This window comes from Cherax quadricarinatus, chromosome 4 (assembly GCF_038502225.1).
Source record: "Cherax quadricarinatus isolate ZL_2023a chromosome 4, ASM3850222v1, whole genome shotgun sequence".
Classification (NCBI taxonomy): Eukaryota; Metazoa; Arthropoda; class Malacostraca; order Decapoda; family Parastacidae; genus Cherax; species Cherax quadricarinatus.
The window spans coordinates 49252587-49279526 of record NC_091295.1 but is presented as its reverse complement, the minus strand read 5'-3'; the positions used below and the strand labels follow the sequence as shown (position 1 = coordinate 49279526).

Sequence of the window (26940 nt, the reverse complement as noted above, 5' to 3'; positions counted from 1 at the left end):
CACTCCATCACTGTCTTGCCAGGGGCATGCTTACACTACAATTATAAAACTGCAACATTGACACCCGTCCTTCAGAATGCCGGCACTGTACTTCCCATCTCCAGGACTCAAGTCCGGCCTGCCACTTTCCTTGAATCCCTTCATAAATGTTACCTTGCTTACACTCCAACAGCACGTTAGGTCCTAAAAACCATTTGCTCCTATCTAACACATGCATGCCTTAACAAACTATTACAAGCCAATGATAATGTAATGCTGCATGTAATGCGGACTAGAACCCTATTACTGTAATGTGCTGTGCAAAAATAGAAGTGCTGTGGGAGGCAGCAACAAGGATCCTTACCTGTTGTGGCAGTTCCTCTTGCTTCCTGGTGGGTGAGCCTGAGGGTTTGCGAATCATGATGGCTCCACCTGGTGCTTCTTGCGTCCCTTCCACTTTAATGACCTGTACGTCATCTTCTCGGGGCTGGGGAGTGGGGGGCACTGTCCCCACCTCCACTCCTACAGACTCTGTCTCTCCTGTAATAAAATAACAAGTGAAGTCCTACTTTCAGTTTATACAAGAGATAAGGTTAATATTCTATGTGCAACTCTTTACAATAAACTTAATTTCTGATATACTAAAAAAATTATTTGAAAATAAATTAAACATACAGTACATCACTTAAAATGACAATCTCTCTATATTGTGTGTGCACTTATTACATTTTTTATGAAATTATGTATTGTGATCATTACAGCCTTTACCTGCCGTTAGGAAAGAGTTTCTAGACAGAGTGGCCAAGTGTTAGAAAAAGACTAAACTTATGTGAGGATGAACTTACTCGCTAGGTGTAGAGAATCTATATCAACAGCAACATTGTGGAAAGCTATAGGCTCTAGACTCATGAGTTCCTGCAGCAGCACGTCCTGTACAGCCAGCTCTGTGTTGTCCACATGACTGCCGGAAAGAGGTGATTATTATTACTATTATTATTATTATTATTATTATTATTATTATTATTATTATTATTATTATTATTATTATTATTATTATTATTATTATTATTATTTTTATTATTATTCAAACAAATTTATTTAAGCCACACCTAAGAGTTTACTAGAAAAGTTTTACTTTCCTTCAGGGTTAACTGGAATTATGTTAGCATTTAAAGGCACAGTAAGACGAGCATATATCTTACACAGTAGAGTATTAATTCAACAGTAACTCACAACCTTCCTCTACATATCTAAATCAATAACACTGTGGTATTTCTCATATATAAACTGGTAGTAGATACAATCTTTGATAAATTCATAAACAGTAATTGTACAATGACAGTCCCCCATATAAATCACTTAATATAGTGACATATCTTTACTCTATCCTTCAGCCTGACAATAAAAAAAAAGGGTTATTAATTCTCTTTATACCATATTTCCAAATATTGTAAAGACATCCGCAATATCTTGCTCCTCTGAGCATCTATCATGTCTCCACTCACCTGGGCAACTTTCGGCGGTCTAGTGCCAGTCTGAAGTGAATAATTAGACCCCTACTACTGGCTGGGTTCTTGATGAAGCGAACCACCTTCGCCTTCCGCAGTGACCCCTTCAGGAAACTCTTCTCATACACTGTCTGAAGCTAAAAATTAAACCTTGGTGTCCTAGTTCTCTCTATAAGAATCAGATACAGTCTTATGTAGCAATTATATTTCCCTATTTTTCTTATCTGTCAGCTTATGAATTGATTTATATAATCACATTGTAGAATTATTATAATAAAAGTGGCAATATGACCTGGTAATTGATTGTCCTGTTAGTACTGCATATATCAATGAGTGACATTTGCTATCTCCCAAAGCAAACAGGTGAAACTTCATGTTTTTCCAATCTCAACAAGTGATGCTTACCTTCTCCCTAAAGCAACAGGAGACACTTACCATCTTCTCATACTTAGTGGCCTTAGCCTTGAATGCCGGGGACTCAACCACGACTAAGTCTGGAATCCACGAGTCTCCCTGGGTCACCCGCAGCTCTCCAGCATAACGAACCTCAACTGCCAAGGGAAAAATATAATCATATTCATGATTTCCTTTCCTGGATCTATTATGTGTCACTGTATTCTTTTGACCACTACCCTTTCCGCAAAATTTTGGTATCTAAATTAATAAACACAACAAGAATAAATATCTCTTCTGTCAAATGACATTACAGTTTTGTCAAATTCACTTTATTACTGAAAATTATACTGCATGTGAAACTTGCTACTGTAGTAAAGGTAAGTATTATACATGACAGTGAGCTGAGTTATTACTATCTTATATGATAAGTGCTAAATCCATGAGGGTCATTCAGTCTAAGGAGTGGTGGAGGTTCAATCCTCTATCTGTTAATCACACAACAAATGTGCTATTCAACTGTAGCCTACACATCTACTGGTCAGATTATTGCCATAAAACATAACTGTTAATATTACATTCATAGGGGAGTATTAAACCCATAGGAGTCATACATTATTATTACAGTCATGGGAGGAGCACTAAACCTGTATGGGAGGCATTCAGGTTCAAACCAAGAATGGGAAGCACAGGTTCAATTCCTTAGAACAAGAGCCCCTCACTGGCATCATGGAACCTTCCTTGAGAGGATGATGGTCATATAATGCTTGGGGAATGGGAGGTGATGAAATTTAATCCACTAAAGAACAAGGCATGTTCATTTCTTTAGATGAATTTCTCTTCACTGGCATCATGACACATTTGTTGGAAAACCAACAGACTACATAATAAAAGGATACTAAGGTAGAATGGAAATATTTATTGAGATTTGGTTGTTCTTGGAGTCTATGCTTATTTCAAGTCGATAGAGTCTATAGAGACTTGATTTACAGCCAGGTAGAGCAGGCCTTTATTGTGTACCTGTTTTCAAAATAAGCCACCAACATTTGCTTCCCTCTGATCGCGGGTTCCATCCCCGCCCGTGATAAGGTTTGTTTGCAATCGTGTCATTACGATTTCGTGAGTCTTGTATTTAATGTGTCTACCATTTGAAAATTTTGCCCTGGCGTAATAAAGATGTACACGTCCCTGATGAACATGAAGCCTCATATGTGAACTAGGATTTTCTGGTGATCAATAAAGTTGAAATTAGAACACTCCCCCATTGAGAAGTGAAGGTAGGGTCAAGAACTGCACCCCAACAGGTTCATTTTTTTTTTTTTTTAACAAGATTTGATACATCAGCAGTGTGCTGCTACCCTAGTCCATATAACAGTTACACAAAAGCTAACTACTGAAGAAGGTCCATGCAGGGTTCCATTCTATCATGGTCTCCTTGTATCAGACTGCATACCCTTACGGATTTAGCGCTTAGTTCTCACTGTAACAATAATAACACTCAAGTCAATACTCACACTTGGATCCCTCATCTTCGTTTGTTAACACTGCAAGTGAAAAACAAAAATATTAGTTGCACATTATTCTTTAAGCAAAGTTACAGTTAAGCACAAAATACTAATTACAGCAAAAGAGCACCTTATCAAAAAAGGAAGTTCAACTATGCAGGCTTGACTGTAGTGAATCATTCAGAAAGCTAACATGCAAAAGTATTTTGATGTGTTTTTGGATAAATATTCATTATTTGGATTGTTGTGTACTCACCTATTTGTACTCACCTATTTGTGGTTGCAGGGGTCGAGTCATAGCTCCTGGCCCCGCCTCTTCACTGATTGCTACTAGGTCCTCTCTCTCCCTGCTACATGAGCTTTATCATACCTCGCCTTAAAACTATGTATGGTTCCCGCCTCCACTACTTCACTTTCTAGACTATTCCATGACTTGACTACTCTATGACTGAAGAAATACTTCCTAACATCCCTTCGATTCATCTGAGTCTTCAACTTCCAATTGTGACCTCTTGTGTCTGTGTCCCATCTCTGGAACATCCTGTCTTTGTCCACCTTGTCTATTCCGCGCAGTATTTTATATGTCGTTATCATGTCTCCCCTGACCCTCCTGGCCTCCAGTGTCGTCAGGCCGATTTCCCTCAACCTTTCTTCGTAGGACAATCCCCGTAGCTCTGGGACTAGTCTTGTTGCAAACCTTTGCACTTTCTCTAATTTCTTGACGTGCTTGACTAGGTGTGGATTCCAAACTGGTGCTGCATACTCCAGTATGGGCCTGACGTAAATGGTATACAGGGTCTTGAACGACTCCTTACTGAGGTATCGGAACGCTATCCGTAGGTTTGCCAGGCGCCCGTATGCTGCAGCAGTTATCTGATTTATGTGCGCCTCAGGAGATATGCTCGGTGTTATACTCACCCCCAGATCTTTTTCCTTGAGTGAGGTTTGCAGTCTTTGGCCATCTAAACTATATTGTGTCTGCGGTCTTCTTTGCCCTTCCCCAATCTTCATGACTTTGCATTTGGCAGGGTTAAACTCAAGGAGCCAGTTGCTGGACCAGGCTTGCAGCCTGTCCAGGTCTCTTTGTAGTCCTGCCTGATCCTCATCCGATTTGATTCTTCTCATTAACTTCACATCATCTGCAAACAAGGACACTTCTGAGTCTATCCCTTCCGTTATGTCGTTCACATATACCAAGAACAGCACAGGTCCTAGGACTGACCCCTGTGGAACCCCGCTTGTCACAAGCGCCCACTCTGACACCTCGTCACGTACCATGACTCGTTGTTGCCTCCCTGTCAGGTATTCTCTGATCCATTGCAGTGCCTTTCCTGTTATGTGTGCCTGATCTTCTAGCTTTTTCAGTAACCTCTTGTGAGGAACTGTGTCGAAGGCCTTTTTGCAGTCCAAAAAAATGCAGTCGATCCACCCCTCTCTCTCTTGTCTTACTTCTGTCACCTTGTCATAAAACTCTAGTAGGTTTGTGACACAGGATTTTCCTTCCCTGAAACCATGCTGGTTGTCAATTATACACTTGTTTCTTTCCAGGTGCTCCACCACTCTCCTCCTGATGATCTTCTCCATGACCTTGCATACTATACACGTTAGTGATACAGGTCTGTAGTTTAGTGCCTCATGTCTGTCTCCCTTTTTAAAAATTGGGACTACATTTGCCATCTTCCATACCTCAGGGAGTTGCCCAGTTTCAAATGATGTGTTGAAGATCTTTGTTAATGGCACACACAATATCTCTGCTCCCTCTTTAAGGACCCACGGAGAGATGTTGTCTGGTCCCACCGCCTTTGAGGTGTCAAGTTCGCATAGCAGCTTCTTCACTTCCTCCTTGGTTATATGTACCTCATCCAGCACTTGCTGGTGTACCCCCCTGTTCTGATTTCCTGGAGTCCTACTGGTTTCCACTGTAAATACTTCTTTAAATCTCGTGTTGAGCTCCTGACATACCTCTCGGTCGTTGCTTGTGAATTCCCCATCACCCTTCCTCAGTCTGATTACCTGGTCCTTGACTGTTGTTTTCCTCCTGATGTGGCTGTACAACAGCTTCGGGTCAGTCTTGACTTTCGATGCTATGTCATTTTCATATTGTCGCTGAGCCTCCCTTCTTATCTGTGCATATTCATTTCTGGCTCTTCGGCTAATCTCTTTATTTTCCTGAGTTCTCTGTCTTCTGTACCTTTTCCATTCTCTAGTACACCTAGTTTTTGCCTCCCTACACCTTTGGGTGAACCAAGGACTCGTTCTGTTCTTCCCATTATTTCTGTTTCCCTTGGGAACAAACCTCTCCTCTGCCTCCTTGCATTTTGTTGCCACATAGTCCATCATTTCTTGTACTGGTTTTCCTGTCAGTTCCCTCTCCCACTGAATGTTTTGAAGGAAGTTCCTCATGCCTGAGTAGTTCCCCCTTTTGTAGTTTGGTTTTTCCCATCCTATTCCTGCTACTCTCTCCACTTGGAGCTCAACTATGTAGTCGAAGCACAGAACCACATGATCACTAGCTCCCAGGGGCCTTTCATACAAGATATCCTCGATGTCTGAACTACTCAAGGTGAATACAAGGTCCAGTCTTGCTGGTTCATCTTCTCCTCTCTCTCTGGTAGTGTCTCTAACATGTTGATGCATGAGGTTTTCCAGTACTACATCCATCATCTTGGCTCTCCATGTTTCGGAACCCCCATGGGGCTCCAGGTTTTCCCAGTCAATCTCCTTGTGATTGAAATCACCCATAACTAGTAACTTTGCTCCCCCCACGTGTGCTCTCCTGGCCACCTCGGCTAGTGTGTCGACCATGGCTCTGTTGCTCTCATCGTATTCTTCTCTTGGTCTCCTGCAGTTCTGTGGTGGGTTGTACATTACTGCAATTATCACCTTATGTCCCTCAGACTGGATTGTTCCTACTAAGTAGTCCCTTTCACCCGTGCCATCCATTCCTTCCATTTTCTCAAAACCCCACTGGCTTTTAATGAGCAGTGCAACTCCTCCTCCCCCTCTCCTCCCTCTGTCTTTCCTGAAGATTTGATATCCGGGTGGAAAGATTGAATCTGTTATTATTCTGGTGAGTTTTGTTTCTGTGAGTGCTATTATGTCTGGGGATGTCTCCTTGATTCTTTCGTGCCACTCCTCATACTTATTTGTTATTCCATCTGCATTTGTATACCATACCTTCAACTTCTTTTCTAAGACTGTGGTCTGGGAGGTGTATTGGGGTTGGGGAAGTGGGAGACCTGATAAGGAACTATGGGTGGTTGCTGTGGGGGTGGAGTTTGTAATGTAGTGGGTGGGGGCATTGGATATGGCATGGGTGTTGTGGTTTAGAGTGTTTGGCTGCACTGGGGTTGACCTGGTTGGGAGGCTTCTATAGGAAGCTGTGAGGGAGGTTGTATTTGATCTTCTTCCTGTGTCTGGGATCTCCTGTCTGTCTTCTCCATCCCCTCTCTTTCCTCCTTTCGCCTTTGTACCATCTCTCTCAGTTTCCGCCTTTCGTCTTGTGTTCTGTCGCGGTCGAGATACACCTTCCTGTATCCCGGCATGTCCCTTAATCGTGCTTTTTCCTGCAGTATCCTGTTCCGAGTCGATTCTGCCTTGAAGGTCACTTTCACTGGCCGGTTTCTTTTTTTTACAAACCCCCCTATTCTCCGAAAATTTTCCAGCTGGGTCATGTCGTCTTCTCCGATTACTTTCATGATGCTTTCAATTGCTTTTTTTTCCCCTTGTTTTCTTGCTTCATATGTTTCCCCTTCAACTTCCTGTAGCCCATACACAAAGACTGACCTCACCCTTTCATTCTCCCACTGCATATCCCTGTGTATCCCCTCATTCAATTTGATTTCCTCCATTGCAGCTTTCCTTTCTTCAGTTTCACTAGCTACTGTACATGGGCTCAGTGGCCTGTCATTTTCCCATCTCGGCTTTCCCTGGGCTCTGTTGTGGTCTTTTAGGGCCTCCACATATAGCTTAGCTCTTTCATTTACTACAGTCTCCACTGATAGAGCTTCTACATGCAGTTTTGCTCCTCCTTTCCCTACAGTCCCCTTATTTGTGGCTGAGGTAGCGGTCTCTGTTGTCAATCCCATAATGTTCTTTAGTTCTTTAGGCTGTTTCAGATTTTCCAGTTCCTCTTCTAAACTCTGTATCCTGGCCTCTGCTGCTTTGACTTTCACCTCCCACTTCCTGCTTTCCATGTCTATCCTCTCTTCCATTCTCATGCTAAGTTCTTCTAGTTTCTTTTCCCATTCTTGTTCCCTTTTTGTGAGCTCTGCTGCCCAATCTTCCTTTGCAGTTTCCTCCTCCTGTCCCTTGGGTTTTCTTGTTGCTCTCTGGCAACCCATTTTTGTTTTATCCTGATTGCCTCAGAGTGGGAAACCTATGTAATTCTGTATGTTAGGTTAGTATTGTATATGTCAGAGTGTGGGGGGGGAGGTAGAGGAGGAACTGTGGCTATATGGGAGAGTAGTGGGGAGGGGGAGTGGGAAGGAGAGTGAAGCAAGTGGGTAAGTGGGTGAGGGAGAGGTGGGGAGGGGGAGGGTGAAAGAGGGAGGGGAGGGATCAGGTGAAGGAGCGAGATGTCGGTGGGGGAGGGGGGGAGTGTATGTGTGAGTCTGGCAATATGTGTGTGTGTGTTGTGTGTGTTGTGTGTGTGTTGTGTGTGTGTGTGGGGAGGGGTGGGGGGGTGTGGGTGGGTGTGGGTGGGTGTGTGGGTGGGTGTGGGTGGGTGTGTGGGTGGGTGTGTGGGTGGGTGTGTGTGGGTGTGTGGGTGTGTGTGTTTGTGTGTGGGTGTGTGTGGGTGTGTGTGGGTGTGTGGGTGTGGGTGTGTGGGTGGGTGTGTGGGTGGGTGTGTGGGTTGGTGTGTGGGTGTGTGGGGGTGTGTGTGGGTGTGTGTGGGTGTGTGGGTGTGTGTGGGTGTGTGGGTGTGTGTGGGTGTGGGTGTGTGGGTGGGTGTGTGGGTGGGTGTGTGGGTGGGTGTGTGGGTGGGTGTGTGGGTGGGTGTGTGGGTGGGTGTGTGGGTGTGTGGGTGTGTGGGTGTGTGGGTGTGTGGGTGGGTGTGGGTGGGTGTGTGGGTGGGTGTGTGGGTGGGTGTGTGGGTGGGTGTGTGGTTGGGTGTGTGGTTGGGTGTGTGGTTGGGTGTGTGGTTGGGTGTGTGTGGGTGTGTGTGGGTGTGTGTGGGTGTGTGGGTGTGTGTGGGTGTGTGTGGGTGTGTGGGGGTGTGTGGGGGTGTGTGGGGGTGTGTGGGTGTGCGTGGGCACACTAGGCTACGCTACTCTTTTGAAGATTATAAAAAAAATTTTCACAATCAATTCCTTATTATATGCACTAATATATACTATATAATATTAATTGCGTACACTTGTGTTTGTGTGTGTGTGTGTTTACTAGCTTGTCGTTCTTTGAAAAAGAGGGGGGGGGGGGTTACGTTAACACTCTTTGTTATTGTTGTTGTTTCACCGGTACTCTCCCGGCCCAGATCTCCGCACACTACGCTACTTTACTTTTTGAAGATTATAGGATTATTTTTTCTCACTCAATTCCTTATTATTATATACTAATGTTTATTATAACAATAGTTACGGGTGCACACGTGTGTTTGTATGTGCATACTTGTTTACTAGCTTGCAGCGCTGTATAGCCCTTGTGGCTTAGCGCTTCTTTTTGATTATAATAATAATAATGTTTACTAGCTTGTCCCTCAGAAAAACGGGGGGGGGGGGGTTCACTAGGCTACACAACTCTTCTGGAGTTTACCTGGCGATATTTAGATAATTTACTAACCACTATCTATCTCCTGGTACTGAAATAGGGAGAGAGAGATGGTATAGCATACAACCAGCAGGGCGAGACACTTGAGACTTTAGACACTAACCAAAATTAACCACAAATAGGCAAGTGATGTCGTCTGCACAACAATGGAGGTTCCTGCTGGTCGTCTATCAACTCCTTCAATTTTGTAACTCCTTCAGGAACTTTATCATGCATTCAAGTTTTTATTTTCTTTTAAGACTTGGTATTCCCTCTTTTTTCTTTAGTACAGTATTATGGTCATAACAAGTCTGATGATGTTAGCTACATTCACAACACCAACAGCTGGGGATTGACTAATTTTTCTTACTTTCAGTATTTACTTAATCACTCTTTTATGACCTTATCACTACACTGGTACGATGACCGCTAATAATATCTTAGGACAGCCACTAGAACGCTAAATCCTGGGAGCACTATTTAGCGATACTGCTTCACCTGTGTGTGTGTGTGTGTGTGTGTGTGTGTGTGTGTGTGTGTGTGTGTGTGTGTGTGTGTGTGTGTGTGTGTGTGTGTGTGTGTGTGTGTGTGTGTGTGTGTGTGTGTGTGTGTGTGTGTGTGTGTGTGTGTGTGTGTGTGTGTGTGTGTGTGTGTGTGTGTGTGTGTGTGTGTGTGTGTGTGTGGTTGTGTGTGTGTGGTGTGTGTGTGGTTGTGTGTGTATTTACCTATATGTGATTGCAGGGGTGAATTCACAACTTTTGGCCCTGACCTTAAAACATTCCTAAGTGAGGCTGGACTAACAGAATCAGAGTAAAGTGCAGATAATACCCATAGCCCACGGTTAGTGTTATATTGTCATAAATTTGTGCCCCCCTAAAATTCTAATACTCCAACTACTTTTAATTGTCATTGTTGTACTCAACGACCATTCTACCTCATAGTCTTAATTGTATTTAATATCTACAGAATCTATCTCCTTTTTTACAACTTACCACATCACTGTTCCATCTTATTTTTTTATAAACTAACCATAACTTGTCTTCAATAATTCTACCTCACTTTAAAAAATACTCAATTGCCCAATTTTATTCTAAATCCCTATTATTGCCCAATTTTACTTTAAACTATACTGATCAAACTTATTGTAATCTTCTTTTATTGACCATTTTTATTCCATACTTTTTTAAACTAGTATTTTCAACTACAACTTTTATATCATCCTGTCTACCATCTTACTAGCATATTATAACCAAGTCATTGCCATTTTTATTTTCATCATTTTTTTTTTATTATTATTTTGCTACCTTAATTTGTGTATTTTATCCTGTCAATTTAAATCTAATTATACTCTAATTCTTGTAAACAACTTGTATAAGACCTTAGTGCAATTACAATTGAGAGTCTTGTTCCTTTATTATATTATTAGATTAATCACAGTTTTACTCTAGCTCATTCTAGCTCAATACATAGTCAATACCAAATTCACTATACTAGACCATAGTGCAATTACTAGTGAGAGACTGGTGCTATTTGTAATTTGTATTTTTATATTATTAGACTAAAATTGTTGTACTATAGCTCTTTCTAGCTCAATACATAGTCAATACCAAATTCACTATATTAGACCATAGTGCAATTACTAGTGAGAGACTGGTGCTACTTTTAATTTGTATTTTTATATTATTAGATTAAATTCAGTTGTACCATAGCTCATTCTACCTCAAGACATAGTCAATACCAAATTCACTATATTAGACCACAGTGCAATTACTAGTGAGAGACTAGTGCTATTTTTAATTTGTACTTTTATATTATTAGATTAAACCTATTGTACTTTAGCTCACTCTAGCTCAAAACATAGACTCCACAAAAGTCATTATTAGACCTTAGTGCAATTACAAGTGAGAGTCTTGTTCTATTTTTAATTTGTATTTTTATATTACTAGTTTATACCTAGTTGTACTTTAGTTCATTCCAGCACAACACATAGACAACATCAACTTCATTATGTGTAGTAGTGAGTATACCCTACATGACCAAAATACTCTAGCTATATACTTGTCCAAACTTCCAACCACTACAGATATCAGTAGTAGAACTCAACACACAACTCAGGATATAAATAACCATAATTTAAACCTAGAAGATGATTGATCACGTTGACCCTGATCTAAACCTCCATAATCTGACACCCAATCAAAACCTATTGGAAAGTAACTGCCTTTATTACACAGCATCATAAGCCACCACTATCCTAAACAATGCTAAAAGTCTATCAGTACTTAACTACAACATCAGGTCCTTAAGCAAACACTATGATGACCTCCTAGCACTCCTTGAATCACTAAAGACACCCTTCTCCTGCATTATTCTTACTGAGACCTGGCTTAAGCAGGACACAATAGATATCTACCCTCTACCAGGATACACAGCAATTCACAACTGCAGAACAAACCAAGTTGGGGGTGGTATTGCAATCTATTACTCTAACCAATTATCTTGTCTTAGCACCACTTGCTTTAGTGATGAATATGGGGAATACATTTTTGCTAATTTTACTGTAAAAAACCTTAAGACGCCTATAACAATCGGTGCCATTTACCGGATACCTCACACAAACATCCCAAATTTCAGTGAGAAATTAAAGTCACTAATAACTAACAGACAAATGAATAAGCACCACCTTCTCTTAGCTGGAGACTTCAACATCAACCTTGGCTTACTAGATGATCAGCCTGTAACTGATTTCATCAACAATATGAACAACACACTTCTCATACCAACAATAACTAAACCAACCAGGCTCACTGAGACAAGTGCAACCATAATAGACCACATATGGACCAATATACTAGCCCCCCTTAAATCAGGGATAATCACAGATAGCACTACAGACCACTACCCTACCTTCCTCCTGACAAACATTAGTAAACCACCACTTGAATACAACAAAGTCTCATTTAGACTCCATGACGAGGCCTCAGTAAGGAAGTTCACAGCTGACCTAGAGACTGTTGATTGGCCTACAGAATTCTCCAAGTCCAATGGTATTGATGACTGGACAGACATTTTTCTTAACAAATTACTTAGACATACAACAAACATTGTCCTATAAAAACAAAACAGATCACAAACAAACGGCTTGGTTGCCCATGGCTAACCAGTACCATTCTGAAATCCATTGACAAGAAACACCAATATGAAAAGCAATATAGACAGGGCTTAATACACAAAGATACTCTTAAACACTATTCATCAGCTCTCACCAAAGTACATGTAATAAAAAAAGCCAAACAACTATACTACTCCAGTAGATTCACAGACACTAGAGGAGATATAAAAAAGACCTGGAAAACACTCTCTCAGATTCTAGGGACCCACAAACTGAGAAAAACCAAGAATATTGTCCTAACTAAACCTAATGAAACACCACTACATCCCACTGACACAGCTAACAAGATAAACGACTTCTTCTCAAACATAGGATCTAATCTCGCCAGTAAAATCCCACATACCAATGCCCATGCCGGGGACTACCTAGATGGAAATTTCCCTAATTCCTTCTATCTTCCACCAACTGAGCCCACGGAAGTCATTGAGATCATAAAGTCACTTAAAAATAACTCGGGGAATCTGTCTCATGTCCCACCATTACTGTACAAGAGAGCGGCCCATGTCCTTTCGCATGCTATTTCATTACTTTTTAACAAGTCAATAGAGACTAGCACCTTCCCGAAACTACTCAAGATGGCAAGGGTTACACCAATACATAAAGGTGGTGACCTTACAGACTTAAACAACTATAGGCCAATATCTAACTTACCATTGCTATCCAAAATCTTTGAGAAACTCGTGCACAGGAGACTGTATTCATTTATAACGGCTCAAAACATACTCAACCCCTGCCAGTTTGGATTCAGGAAAAATAAAAGCACTAATGATGCAATCATAAAAATGCTAGATCTGCTTTACACAGCATTGGAAAATAAGGAATATCCACTAGGAATTTTTATTGACCTAAGAAAAGCTTTTGACACAGTAAACCACGACATCCTACTCCACAAACTTGATCACTACGGTATAAGAGGCCATGCGCTTGCTTATTTCAAATCTTACATTACTAATAGGTATCAGTACGTCACCATTAAAGACACAGCATCAGCAACACGGCCACTTGATACTGGAGTTCCGCAGGGAAGTGTCCTTGGTCCCCTGCTCTTCCTCATATACATCAATGACCTTCCAAACGTATCCCAACACCTGAAACCCATTCTCTTTGCAAATGACACGACTTATGTCATCTCTCACCCTAATCTTGCCACCCTCAACACCATTGTGAATGAGGAGCTGATTAAAATATCGACTTGGATGACAGCCAATAAACTTATGCTTAACACTGACAAAACCTACTATATTATGTTTGGTAGCAGAGCAGGAGATGCACAAATTAACATTAAGATTGACAACACTCTAATTACCAGAAATAATGGGGGAAAATTCCTAGGCTTATACCTTGACAACAACCTGAATTTCAGCACCCATATCCAGCATATAGCCAAAAAAGTATCCAAAACGGTTGGGATCCTCTCCAAGATACGATACTACGTGCCGCAAAATGCCCTTCTCACACTATACCACTCACTTATTTATCCATACCTCACCTATGCTATTTGTGCTTGGGGATCAACTGCAGCAACACACCTAAAGCCAATAATAACCCAACAAAAAGCTGCAGTAAGAATAATCACTAAATCCCATCCCTGGCAACACATCCCCCCACTCTTCATAGATCTAAACTTACTCCCAGTTCAGTACATCCACACTTACTACTGTGCAATCTATATCTACAGGGCCTTAAACTCTAATATCAACCTTGACCTAAAACGCTTTCTTGATAGTTGTGACAGAACCCACAGGCATAACACCAGACACAAACATCTCTACGACATTCCCCGTGTCCGACTAAACCTTTACAAAAATTCAATGTATGTCAAAGGCCCTAAAATCTGGAATACCCTACCTGAGAACTCTAGAACTGCAGACACATTCATCACCTTTAAAACTACCATTAGAAAACATCTTATCTCCCTGATACACCCCATCAACTAACTACACGAATACCACCTGGTGGTTCACACTTACACTCACTCACTCATTTGACCATAAACAGAAATATTAATCTCAGTCTTAAAATAATGAATCCTGTGATACTCCAATACTGAAACTATGTACTGTGCCAAAACAAAAGCATTCACATTGCTAAACTCACAAACTAGTATTTAGTCACTTAGCCATAATACCAACTTACCTCATAATTTGTAATATTTTACAATTAAGAATAAAACTAAGTATGCCCGAAATGCCTAGCCATGCTAAGCGTTCTAGTGGTACACTCTGTAATCACAATTTTACTACATGTAAACCAAACAATAACCAAATTTCTGTAACCTCAGCATTGTAATCCTTATAGAGAATAAACTTTGAATTTGAATTTGAATTGAATTTGAATTTGAATGTGTGAGTGTGTGTGTATGTGCATGCAGACGGAAACATGTGGTATGAAATAGCTTAGGAGACATTTAGTGCACATAAATAACAATATATGTAAAGTGCATGACAGTAATGGCTAACTCTGTTAATGATACAGTTGACTACAAATAATATATATGTTCTTAAATAATACAATGGAAATAAGATACACTGGCTTACCCAAATAAAATTTCCATCAGCATCTACAATGACCATTATTACTATTATTATTATTATTATTATTATTATTATTATTATTATTATTATTATTATAAAAAAGAAGCACTGTGGAAAATATATAGTATATTTTCCGAAAATAGTGTATTTGTATGTAAATTAATAAAATATATTGTATTGAATAAAAATTATATTATAAAAAATGGGAAGCTCGGCGCCTGCGTGGACGAGCAGGGGAGAGTCGCCATGTTTTTTTAATGAGCCAAGAAAACGTAAGTGAAAATAAGAATTTTCGTCGCTCTAGAGGTTATATTGCGCTTACACCTCTCAAATAGGAGCCGAAACTGTTGGAACTGCAGTCCTGCATAACGAGAGAATCAGGCAACTGGACAGGACTCCGTAATTAGATGAAAACAGGATATTACCCCCAGCTAAGTCATGTCTATACATGTATTTATGTTTATAGCTCTGGCCAGTATTATTATCATAAATGTAGACAGGGGGGTTTTTGAGTATGATACACAGTAATCTCCAGACAAATTGGTGAGTCTTATGATTATAAATTCTCCTTCTGTTATATAAATGTGTATATGTAATCATTTATTAATTTTAATATACAGTCCACAAAAGTTATAATAATTTTACCAGAATTCCTGGTGTGTATGTACATTTCATTTGCAATTAATATAGGTCTAGAGCAACTTGTGGAGAGATAGATGGTAAGTATCGAAGGGGGACATTTTTGCGACCTAGATGTCCTAAAAATTCCTACTTGTCTCTGTAACTTTGATAAATAATAATTATATTTGTTACCATTTACTTGTATGTATGTAATGAGATTCATCCAGGTAAATGTAATTTTCCACAAGCACTAAACCTACTAATACTTATCTCCAATACACACACCGTAACTCTGAAAGATGATGCTTAAAGCCCCCAAGAGAGACCCAGGACATAAACTTATCTGGGTAATTAAGGACTCCAAAGCTGCCAATTTCTTCTTTCAGCGAATCATTCATGTCATTCTAGAGTAATAATAATAGCTGCTACATCTAAGATGACTTATTTCTGATCTGGATGAAAGTTACTAAGTGTAAATATCTATGTATATATAATGTTGAGAGTGTAATCCAATTATATGTTACAAAAAAAAAATATAAAAATAAAGGAAAGTAAATAATCGGAATGATAATTTCACATATAATTTGTAATTAATAATTATTTATTTGAAGGTTAAAAGTGGCTAAGGTAAACAGACTGTATCCGGAAGAAGAGTGGATGCTGGGCATACCTCCTAGGTACACTGCTATGCCCACGATGCCCAGGACAGCTAGGATCACTAGTAGCACAGCGCAGCCGAACACCACCCGGCACAGACTTCGGCTAAAGTGACGTCGGTAGGACTCCTCAGAACTCGTAGTGGACGCGTTCGAACCCCACAAGCTGTAGCTACAGGAAAATATATGTACGTCAGCAGTACAATTTAACCCTAATTTAGGTACGTCAGAAGGATTATAACGCCAATTCTAAGTAGAAGATTTTGTTCGGATTATAAACCCGAACGATAACCCACTCAAGTCGCGTCTTTAAACCCTCTGGTTTAATTCCGTTAGGGTCCTTTAATCCTTTTTCCCCAGGATGCGACCCACACTAGTCGGTATGGTGTAAGGAAACGTGCCCAATGTTTCCATGCGTCCGGGAGGAGTCGAACCCTGATCCCTGTTTTTGAGTTGTGGACGCTGCCACTTGATTATATTCGCTACTCCAGTCGACATGTTTTCCACAGTCATATATTTAGGATAAATCTGCCCACCCAAAAAATGCAAGTGTTTGTCACAGAACATGGTGCAAGTGTCTATTGTAGAGCAAGATGCAAATGTCTGTTGTAGAGCAAGATGCAAGTGTATTGTAGAGCAAGATGCAAGTGTCTATTGTAGAGCAAGATGCAAGTGTCTGTTGTAGAGCAAGATGCAAGTGTCTATTGTAGAGCAAGATGCAAGTGTCTATTGTAGAGCAAGATGCAAGTGTCTGTTGTAGAGCAAGATGCAAGTGTCTATTGTAGAGCAAGATGCAAGTGTCTATTGTAGAGCAAGATGCAAGTGTCTGTTGTAGAGCAAGATGCAAGTGTCTATTGTAGAGCAAGATGCAAGTGTCTATTGTAGAGCAAGATGCAAGTGTCTGTTGTAGAGCAAGATGCAAGTGTCTATTGTAGAGCAAGATGCAAGTGTCTGTTGTAGAGCAAGATGCAAGTGTCTATTGTAGAGCAAGATGCAAGTGTCTATTGTAGAGCAAGATGCAAGTGTCTATTGTAGAGCAAGATGTAAGTGTCTATTGTAGAGCAAGATGCAAGTGTCTGTTGTAGAGCAAGATGCAAGTGTCTGTTGTAGAGCAAGATGCAAGTGTCTGTTGTAGAGCAAGATGCAAGTGTCTATTGTAGAGCAAGATGCATGTGTCTATTGTAGAGCAAGATGCATGTGTCTATTGTAGAGCAAGATGCAAGTGTCTATTGTAGAGCAAGATGCAAGTGTCTATTGTAGAGCAAGATGCAAGTGTCTATTGTAGAGCAAGATGCAAGTGTCTGTTGTAGAGCAAGATGCAAGTGTCTGTTGTAGAGCAAGATGCAAGTGTCTGTTGTAGAGCAAGATGGAAGTGTCTATGGTAGAGCAAGATGGAAGTGTCTATGGTAGAGCAAGATGGAAGTGTCTATGGTAGAGCAAGATGGAAGTGTCTATGGAAGAGCAAGATGTAAGTGTCTATGGTAGAGCAAGATGGAAGTGTCTATGGTAGAGCAAGATGTAAGTGTCTATGGTAGAGCAAGATGCAAGTGTCTATGGTAGAGCAAGATGGAAGTGTCTATTGTAGAGCAAGATGTAAGTGTCTATTGTAGAGCAAGATGGAAGTGTCTATGGTAGAGCAAGATGGAAGTGTCTATGGTAGAGCAAGATGGAAGTGTCTATGGTAGAGCAAGATGTAAGTGTCTATGGTAGAGCAAGATGTAAGTGTCTATTGTAGAGCAAGATGCAAGTGTCTGTTGTAGAGCAAGATGTAAGTGTCTATTGTAGAGCAAGATGTAAGTGTCTATGGAAGAGCAAGATGTAAGTGTCTATGGTAGAGCAAGATGGAAGTGTCTATTGTAGAGCAAGATGTAAGTGTCTATGGAAGAGCAAGATGTAAGTGTCTATGGTAGAGCAAGATGTAAGTGTCTATGGTAGAGCAAGATGGAAGTGTCTATGGTAGAGCAAGATGGAAGTGTCTATGGTAGAGCAAGATGGAAGTGTCTATGGTAGAGCAAGATGGAAGTGTCTATGGTAGAGCAAGATGGAAGTGTCTATGGTAGAGCAAGATGGAAGTGTCTATGGTAGAGCAAGATGGAAGTGTCTATGGTAGAGCAAGATGTAAGTGTCTATGGTAGAGCAAGATGTAAGTGTCTATGGTAGAGCAAGATGGAAGTGTCTATGGTAGAGCAAGATGGAAGTGTCTATGGTAGAGCAAGATGGAAGTGTCTATGGAAGAGCAAGATGTAAGTGTCTATGGTAGAGCAAGATGTAAGTGTCTATGGTAGAGCAAGATGGAAGTGTCTATGGTAGAGCAAGATGGAAGTGTCTATGGTAGAGCAAGATGTAAGTGTCTATGGTAGAGCAAGATGGAAGTGTCTATGGTAGAGCAAGATGGAAGTGTCTATGGTAGAACAAGATGTAAGTGTCTATGGTAGAGCAAGATGGAAGTGTCTATGGTAGAGCAAGATGTAAGTGTCTATGGTAGAGCAAGATGGAAGTGTCTATGGTAGAGCAAGATGTAAGTGTCTATGGTAGAGCAAGATGGAAGTGTCTATGGTAGAGCAAGATGGAAGTGTCTATGGTAGAGCAAGATGTAAGTGTCTATGGTAGAGCAAGATGGAAGTGTCTATGGTAGAGCAAGATGGAAGTGTCTATGGTAGAGCAAGATGGAAGTGTCTATGGTAGAGCAAGATGTAAGTGTCTATGGTAGAGCAAGATGGAAGTGTCTATGGTAGAGCAAGATGTAAGTGTCTATGGTAGAGCAAGATGTAAGTGTCTATGGTAGAGCAAGATGTAAGTGTCTATGGTAGAGCAAGACGGAAGTGTCTATGGTAGAGCAAGATGGAAGTGTCTATGGTAGAGCAAGATGGAAGTGTCTATGGTAGAGCAAGATGGAAGTGTCTATGGTAGAGCAAGATGTAAGTGTCTATGGTAGAGCAAGATAGAAGTGTCTATGGTAGAGCAAGATGTAAGTGTCTATGGTAGAGCAAGATGTAAGTGTCTATGGTAGAGCAAGATGTAAGTGTCTATGGTAGAGCAAGACGGAAGTGTCTATGGTAGAGCAAGATGGAAGTGTCTATGGTAGAGCAAGATGGAAGTGTCTATGGTAGAGCAAGATGGAAGTGTCTATGGTAGAGCAAGATGGGAGTGTCTATGGTAGAGCAAGATGTAAGTGTCTATGGTAGAGCAAGATGGAAGTGTCTATGGTAGAGCAAGATGTAAGTGTCTATGGTAGAGCAAGATGTAAGTGTCTATGGAAGAGCAAGATGGAAGTGTCTATGGTAGAGCAAGATGGAAGTGTCTATGGTAGAGCAAGATGGAAGTGTCTATGGTAGAGCAAGATGGAAGTGTCTATGGTAGAGCAAGATGTAAGTGTCTATGGTAGAGCAAGATGTAAGTGTCTATGGTAGAGCAAGATGTAAGTGTCTATGGTAGAGCAAGACGGAAGTGTCTATGGTAGAGCAAGATGGAAGTGTCTATGGTAGAGCAAGATGGAAGTGTCTATGGTAGAGCAAGATGGAAGTGTCTATGGTAGAGCAAGATGGAAGTGTCTATGGTAGAGCAAGATGTAAGTGTCTATGGTAGAGCAAGATGGAAGTGTCTATGGTAGAGCAAGATGTAAGTGTCTATGGTAGAGCAAGATGTAAGTGTCTATGGAAGAGCAAGATGGAAGTGTCTATGGTAGAGCAAGATGGAAGTGTCTATGGTAGAGCAAGATGGAAGTGTCTATGGTAGAGCAAGATGGAAGTGTCTATGGTAGAGCAAGCTGTAAGTGTCTATGGTAGAGCAAGATGGAAGTGTCTATGGTAGAGCAAGATGTAAGTGTCTATGGTAGAGCAAGATGGAAGTGTCTATGGTAGAGCAAGATGTAAGTGTCTATGGTAGAGCAAGATGTAAGTGTCTATGGTAGAGCAAGACGGAAGTGTCTATGGTAGAGCAAGATGGAAGTGTCTATGGTAGAGCAAGATGGAAGTGTCTATGGTAGAGCAAGATGGAAGTGTCTATGGTAGAGCAAGATGTAAGTGTCTATTGTAGAGCAAGATGTAAGTGTCTATGGTAGAGCAAGATGTAAGTGTCTATGGTAGAGCAAGATGTAAGTGTCTATGGTAGAGCAAGATGGAAGTGTCTATGGTAGAGCAAGATGTAAGTGTCTATGGTAGAGCAAGATGGAAGTGTCTATGGTAGAGCAAGATGTAAGTGTCTATGGTAGAGCAAGATGGAAGTGTCTATGGTAGAGCAAGATGTAAGTGTCTATGGTAGAGCAAGATGTAAGTGTCTATGGTAGAGCAAGATGGAAGTGTCTATGGTAGAGCAACATGTAAGTGTCTATGGTAGAGCAAGATGTAAGTGTCTATGGTAGAGCAGTAACTGCTTGTCGTGGAGGTTCACACAGTGACCATGTTGTCTCATTACTGAAAAAAAAATCTTGTAACATGTAAATAGGTTTGCAAGATAACATACAGTGGTATATAGGACACATGTTATCTTGACACACACATGTTATCTTGACACACACATGTTATCTTGACACACACATGTTATCTTGACACACACATGTTATCTTGACACACACATGTTATCTTGACACACACGTTATCTTGACACACATGTTATCTTGACACACACGTTATCTTGACACACACATGTTATCTTGACACACATGTTATCTTGACACACATGTTATCTTGACACACACATGTTATCTTGACACACACATGTTATCTTGACACACACATGTTATCTTGACACACACATGTTATCTTGACACACACGTTATCTTGACACACACATGTTATCTTGACACATGTTATCTTGACACACACATGTTATCTTGACACACACATGTTATCTTGACACACACATGTTATCTTGACACACACATGTTATCTTGACACACACGTTATCTTGACACACACATGTTATCTTGACACACACGTTATCTTGACACACACATGTTATCTTGACACACATGTTATCTTGACACACATGTTATCTTGACACACACATGTTATCTTGACACACACATGTTATCTTGACACACACATGTTATCTTGACACACACATGTTATCTTGACACACACGTTATCTTGACACACACATGTTATCTTGACACACACGTTATCTTGACACACATGTTATCTTGACACACATGTTATCTTGACACACACATGTTATCTTGACACACACGTTATCTTGACACACATGTTATCTTGACACACATGTTATCTTGACACACATGTTATCTTGACACACATGTTATCTTGACACACACATGTTATCTTGACACACACGTTATCTTGACACACATGTTATCTTGACACACATGTTATCTTGACACACATGTTATCTTGACACACATGTTATCTTGACACACACATGTTATCTTGACACACACGTTATCTTGACACACATGTTATCTTGACACACATGTTATCTTGACACACATGTTATCTTGACACACACATGTTATCTTGACACACATGTTATCTTGACACACACATGTTATCTTGACACACACATGTTATCTTGACACACACATGTTATCTTGACACACATGTTATCTTGACACACATGTTATCTTGACACACATGTTATCTTGACACACATGTTATCTTGACACACATGTTATCTTGACACACACATGTTATCTTGACACACACGTTATCTTGACACACATGTTATCTTGACACACATGTTATCTTGACACATGTTATCTTGACACACATGTTATCTTGACACACACATGTTATCTTGACACACACGTTATCTTGACACACATGTTATCTTGACACACATGTTATCTTGACACACATGTTATCTTGACACACATGTTATCTTGACACACACATGTTATCTTGACACACACGTTATCTTGACACACATGTTATCTTGACACACATGTTATCTTGACACACATGTTATCTTGACACACACATGTTATCTTGACACACATGTTATCTTGACACACACATGTTATCTTGACACACACATGTTATCTTGACACACACATGTTATCTTGACACACATGTTATCTTGACACACATGTTATCTTGACACACATGTTATCTTGACACACATGTTATCTTGACACACATGTTATCTTGGCACACACATGTTATCTTGACACACATGTTATCTTGGCACACACATGTTATCTTGGCACACACATGTTATCTTGACACACACATGTTATCTTGACACACATGTTATCTTGACACACACATGTTATCTTGACACACATGTTATCTTGACACACACATGTTATCTTGACACACACATGTTATCTTGACACACACATGTTATCTTGACACACATGTTATCTTGACACATGTTATCTTGACACACACATGTTATCTTGACACACATGTTATCTTGACACACACATGTTATCTTTACACACATGTTATCTTTACACACACATGTTATCTTGACACACATGTTATCTTGACACACATGTTATCTTGGCACACACATGTTATCTTGACACACATGTTATCTTGGCACACACATGTTATCTTGGCACACACATGTTATCTTGACACACACATGTTATCTTGACACACACATGTTATCTTGACACACATGTTATCTTGACACACACATGTTATCTTGACACACACATGTTATCTTGACACACACATGTTATCTTGACACACACATGTTATCTTGACACACATGTTATCTTGACACACACATGTTATCTTGACACACATGTTATCTTGACACACACATGTTATCTTTACACACACATGTTATCTTTACACACACACATGTTATCTACACATACATGTAATCTTTACACACACATGTTATCTTTACACACATGTTATCTTTACACACACATGTTATCTTTACACACACGTTATCTTTACACACACATGTTATCTTTACACACACATGTTATCTTTACACACACATGTTATCTTTACACACACATGTTATCTTTACACACACATATTATCTTTACACACACATGTTATCTTTACACACACATGTTATCTTTACACACACATGTTATCTTTACACACACATATTATCTTTACACACACATGTTATCTTTACACACACATGTTATCTTTACACACACATGTTATCTTTATGCACACATGTTATCTTTACACACACATGTTATCTTTACGCACACATATTATCTTTACACACACATGTTATCTTTACACACACATGTTATCTTTACACACACATGTTACCTACACATATACATGTAATCTTTACACACACATGTTATCTTTACACACACATGTTATCTACACATATACATGTAATCTTTACACACACATGTTATCTTTACACACACATGTTATCTTTACACACACATGTTATCTTTACGCACACATATTATCTTTACGCACACATATTATCTTTACACACACATATTATCTTTACACACACATGTTATCTACACATATACATGTAATCTTTACACACACATGTTATCTTTACACACATGTTATCTTTACACACACATGTTATCTTTACACACACATGTTATCTTTACACACACATGTTATCTTTATGCACACATATTATCTTTACACACACATGTTATCTTTACACACACATGTTATCTTTACACATACATGTTATCTTTACACACACATGTTATCTTTACACACACATGTTATCTTTACACACACATATTATCTTTACACACACACATGTTATCTTTACACACACATGTTATCTACACATATACATGTAATCTTTACACACACATGTTATCTTTACACACATGTTATCTTTACACACACATGTTATCTTTACACACATGTTATCTTTACACACATGTTATCTTTACACACACATGTTATCTTTAAACACACATATAGTATATTATGGAAGAAATCACAAATAGGAAATAAAACCCGACCGCTTTAATGTGCTTACATATCTTCATTCCTCTGAAGATGTGTGTAAGCACATGAAAGCGCTCAGGTTTCATTTCTTATTTTCACTGTGTTTTTTTTTCTATAACATATGTAGATAATACTGTGAATCTAAAACAAAGTAGCTTTTTCAGGGATTAGTTTAGTGGTAAGGACTTGATAAAACAACTGGCCCAACACTGACCCCTGAGGAACACCGCTTGTGACGTGCCCCCATTCTGATTTCTTCCCATTTATGCAAACTCTCTGCTGCCTATTTGTCAGCCATGCCTCTACCCAGGAAAAAATTTCTCCTCCTATTCCGTGTGCCTTAAGTTTCCTCAATAGCCTCTGGTGTGGAACTCTATCGAAAGCCTTACTGAAGTCCATATACACAATATCATATTCATTACAATGATCTACCTCCTCAAACACCTTAGTGAAAAAAGTTAGTAAATTCGTAAGACAGGAACGCCCCTTTGTAAAACCGTGTTGAGATTCATTAATCAATCTGTGCCTATCAAGATGGCTACGAATTGCTTCGGCAATTATTGATTCCATAAATTTTCCCACTATGGAGGTAAGGCTTATTGGTCTATAGTTCGAAGCCAAGGACCTGTCACCTGCCTTGTAAATAGGTATTACATTTGCCAGTTTCCACTTATCAGGCACTATGCCAGTTTGTAGTGATATGTTAAAAAGATTTGCCAAAGGTATGCTAAGTTCCTCTTTATATTCCTTTAACACCTTCGCAAACAGTTCTCAGGACCTGGGGATTTGTTAGGTTTTAGTTTCTCTATTTGTCTGAGGACCATGTCACTAGTTACCGCAATCGTACATAGTTTATCATCCTGTTCTACATAATCTATTATTTCAGGAATATAGCTAGTATTTTCCTGGGTGAAAACTGAGAGGAAGTAGGTATTGAGAATTTCACACATATCCTTATCACTGTCAGTGATCTGACCAGAGTTACTCTTAAGTGGGCCAATCTTGTCCCTAATCTTACTTCTGTATACCTTCTGTATGCCCTTTTGGGTTAGTCTTTGAATCCCTTGCGACCTTAGCCTCATAATCCCTTTTTGCTTTTCTTATTCCTTTCTTTATTTCTCTCTTTAAATGAATATATTGATTTCTTAACTGACCATCTCCTCTTTTGATACGCCTGTATATGCCTCTCTTTTGACCAATGAGATGTTTTAATCTATTGTTCATCCATTTGGGATCATTTTTGTTAGATCTAATTTCCTACTCGGAACAAAAGTTGTCTGGGCAGCTAGAACTATGCTCTGAAAAACGTCATATTGGCAACCAAGATCACCTACCTGACCCATAGTCAGGACATCCCAATTCAGCCCACCCAGGTAATTTTTCAGTCCCAAGCGGAAATCTGGGACAGAGATTTGATTGCAGTTATCTGGGTGATTCCATAATATATTGAAACTAAGTGATTTGTGATCACTTTCCCCAAGCTCATCATTAACCTCAAGATTATTAATTAGTGAATCTTTGTTGGCAAGAACCAAGTCAAGCAGATTGTTTCCTCTAGTTGGTTTTGTCACAACCTCTTCTAAAAAGCAATCCTGAATCGTATCAAGAAAGTCACTAGACTCAAGATTTCCTGTCATATTGTTCCAATCAATTTGTCTAAAGTTAAAATCTCCCATTATCACAACATTTTCATATCGCAGGCGGGAGAGATACATGATTATATACACCTGGAAAATCCTAGAGGAACTAGTACCGAGCTTGCACACGAAAATCACTCACTACGAAAGCAAAAGACTTGGCAGACGATGCAACATCCCCCCAATGAAAAGCAGGGGTGTCACTAGCACGTTAAGAGACCATACAATAAGTGTCAGGGGCCCGAGACTGTTCAACTGCCTCCCAGCATACATAAGGGGGATTACCAACAGACCCCTGGCAGTCTTCAAGCTGGCACTGGACAAGCACCTAAAGTCGGTTCCTGACCAGCCGGGCTGTGGCTCGTACGTTGGTTTGCGTGCAGCCAACAGTAACAGCCTGGTTGATCAGGCTCTGATCCACCAGGAGGCCTGGTCACAGACCGGGCCGCGGGGGCGTTGACCCCCGGAACTCTCTCCAGGTAAACTCCAGGTAATATCTAGATGCCTTATGAATTTCGTCCCATAACAGCTTACTGCACTCCCTATCAAGGTTTGGGGACCTATAAATCACACCCAAAATTAATTTGTCACGTCCCCCGAGAAACTGTAGCCAAACAGATTCTGTGTTCGATGTTTCTAATCTTATATAATGTCTAAGACAACAATTTAAATTTTCTCTGACATACATAGCCACCCCACCACCCTTCCTGTTGGCCCTATCAGTGTGGAATAGTTTATAACCCTGTACGTTGCATTCAGAAGGCATTTCTCTATCTTTCAGGTTGAACCAGGTCTCTGTTAAACCAATAATATCTATATTACCTACACTTGCAAGTAATCTTAGCTCATCTATCTTATTTCTTAGACTCCTACTATTTGTATAGTAAACCTTAAGGGAGCTAGTCACGCATTGCCCTCTACTATCTCTCTTTGTTTGTTGATCAATTGATTTGCTATTACTAGCAACTTTATTTTGAATATTGTCTTTGAAACATATTCCTGAGGTATCCCGGTAATAACGGCTGTTTTTAACCCTAATGCTGCAGCCTGATTGCTTCCCACAAACACCCATACCTCTATAATCTATCAGTTTAAATTCCTAGACAAGTCATCAATTACCCTCTCAATCGAATTGACTAATGCAACCACTCCATCCCCAGAGAGATGAACCCCATCCCTTGCATACATATCATGTTTGCCAAAGAATAGATCCCAGTTATCAATGAATGAGATTGCAAGTTCCTTGCAGTACCTGTCTAGCCAGCAATTTATACCAATTGCCCTAGACATCCATTCATTGCCCACTCCCTTTC

At 40.0% G+C, this 26940-nt stretch overlaps 1 protein-coding gene across 5 annotated transcripts in view; it reads right to left on the bottom strand.

Annotated features, from left to right (window-relative positions):
- Positions 1-26940, bottom strand: part of LOC128684534 (uncharacterized) — a 315325-nt gene that overhangs the window by 58416 nt on the left and 229969 nt on the right. For all 5 annotated transcript variants that reach the window (XM_053770779.2, XM_070096520.1, XM_070096531.1 and 2 more), the window contains 6 exons: positions 16131-16288; positions 3395-3424; positions 1923-2038; positions 1485-1624; positions 825-940; positions 344-519 (listed from right to left, as the gene is read on the bottom strand). In XM_053770779.2, the coding sequence (XP_053626754.2) occupies positions 344-519; positions 825-940; positions 1485-1624; positions 1923-2038; positions 3395-3424; positions 16131-16288 (736 nt within the window). The remainder of the gene's footprint in view (positions 1-343; positions 520-824; positions 941-1484; positions 1625-1922; positions 2039-3394; positions 3425-16130; positions 16289-26940) is intronic.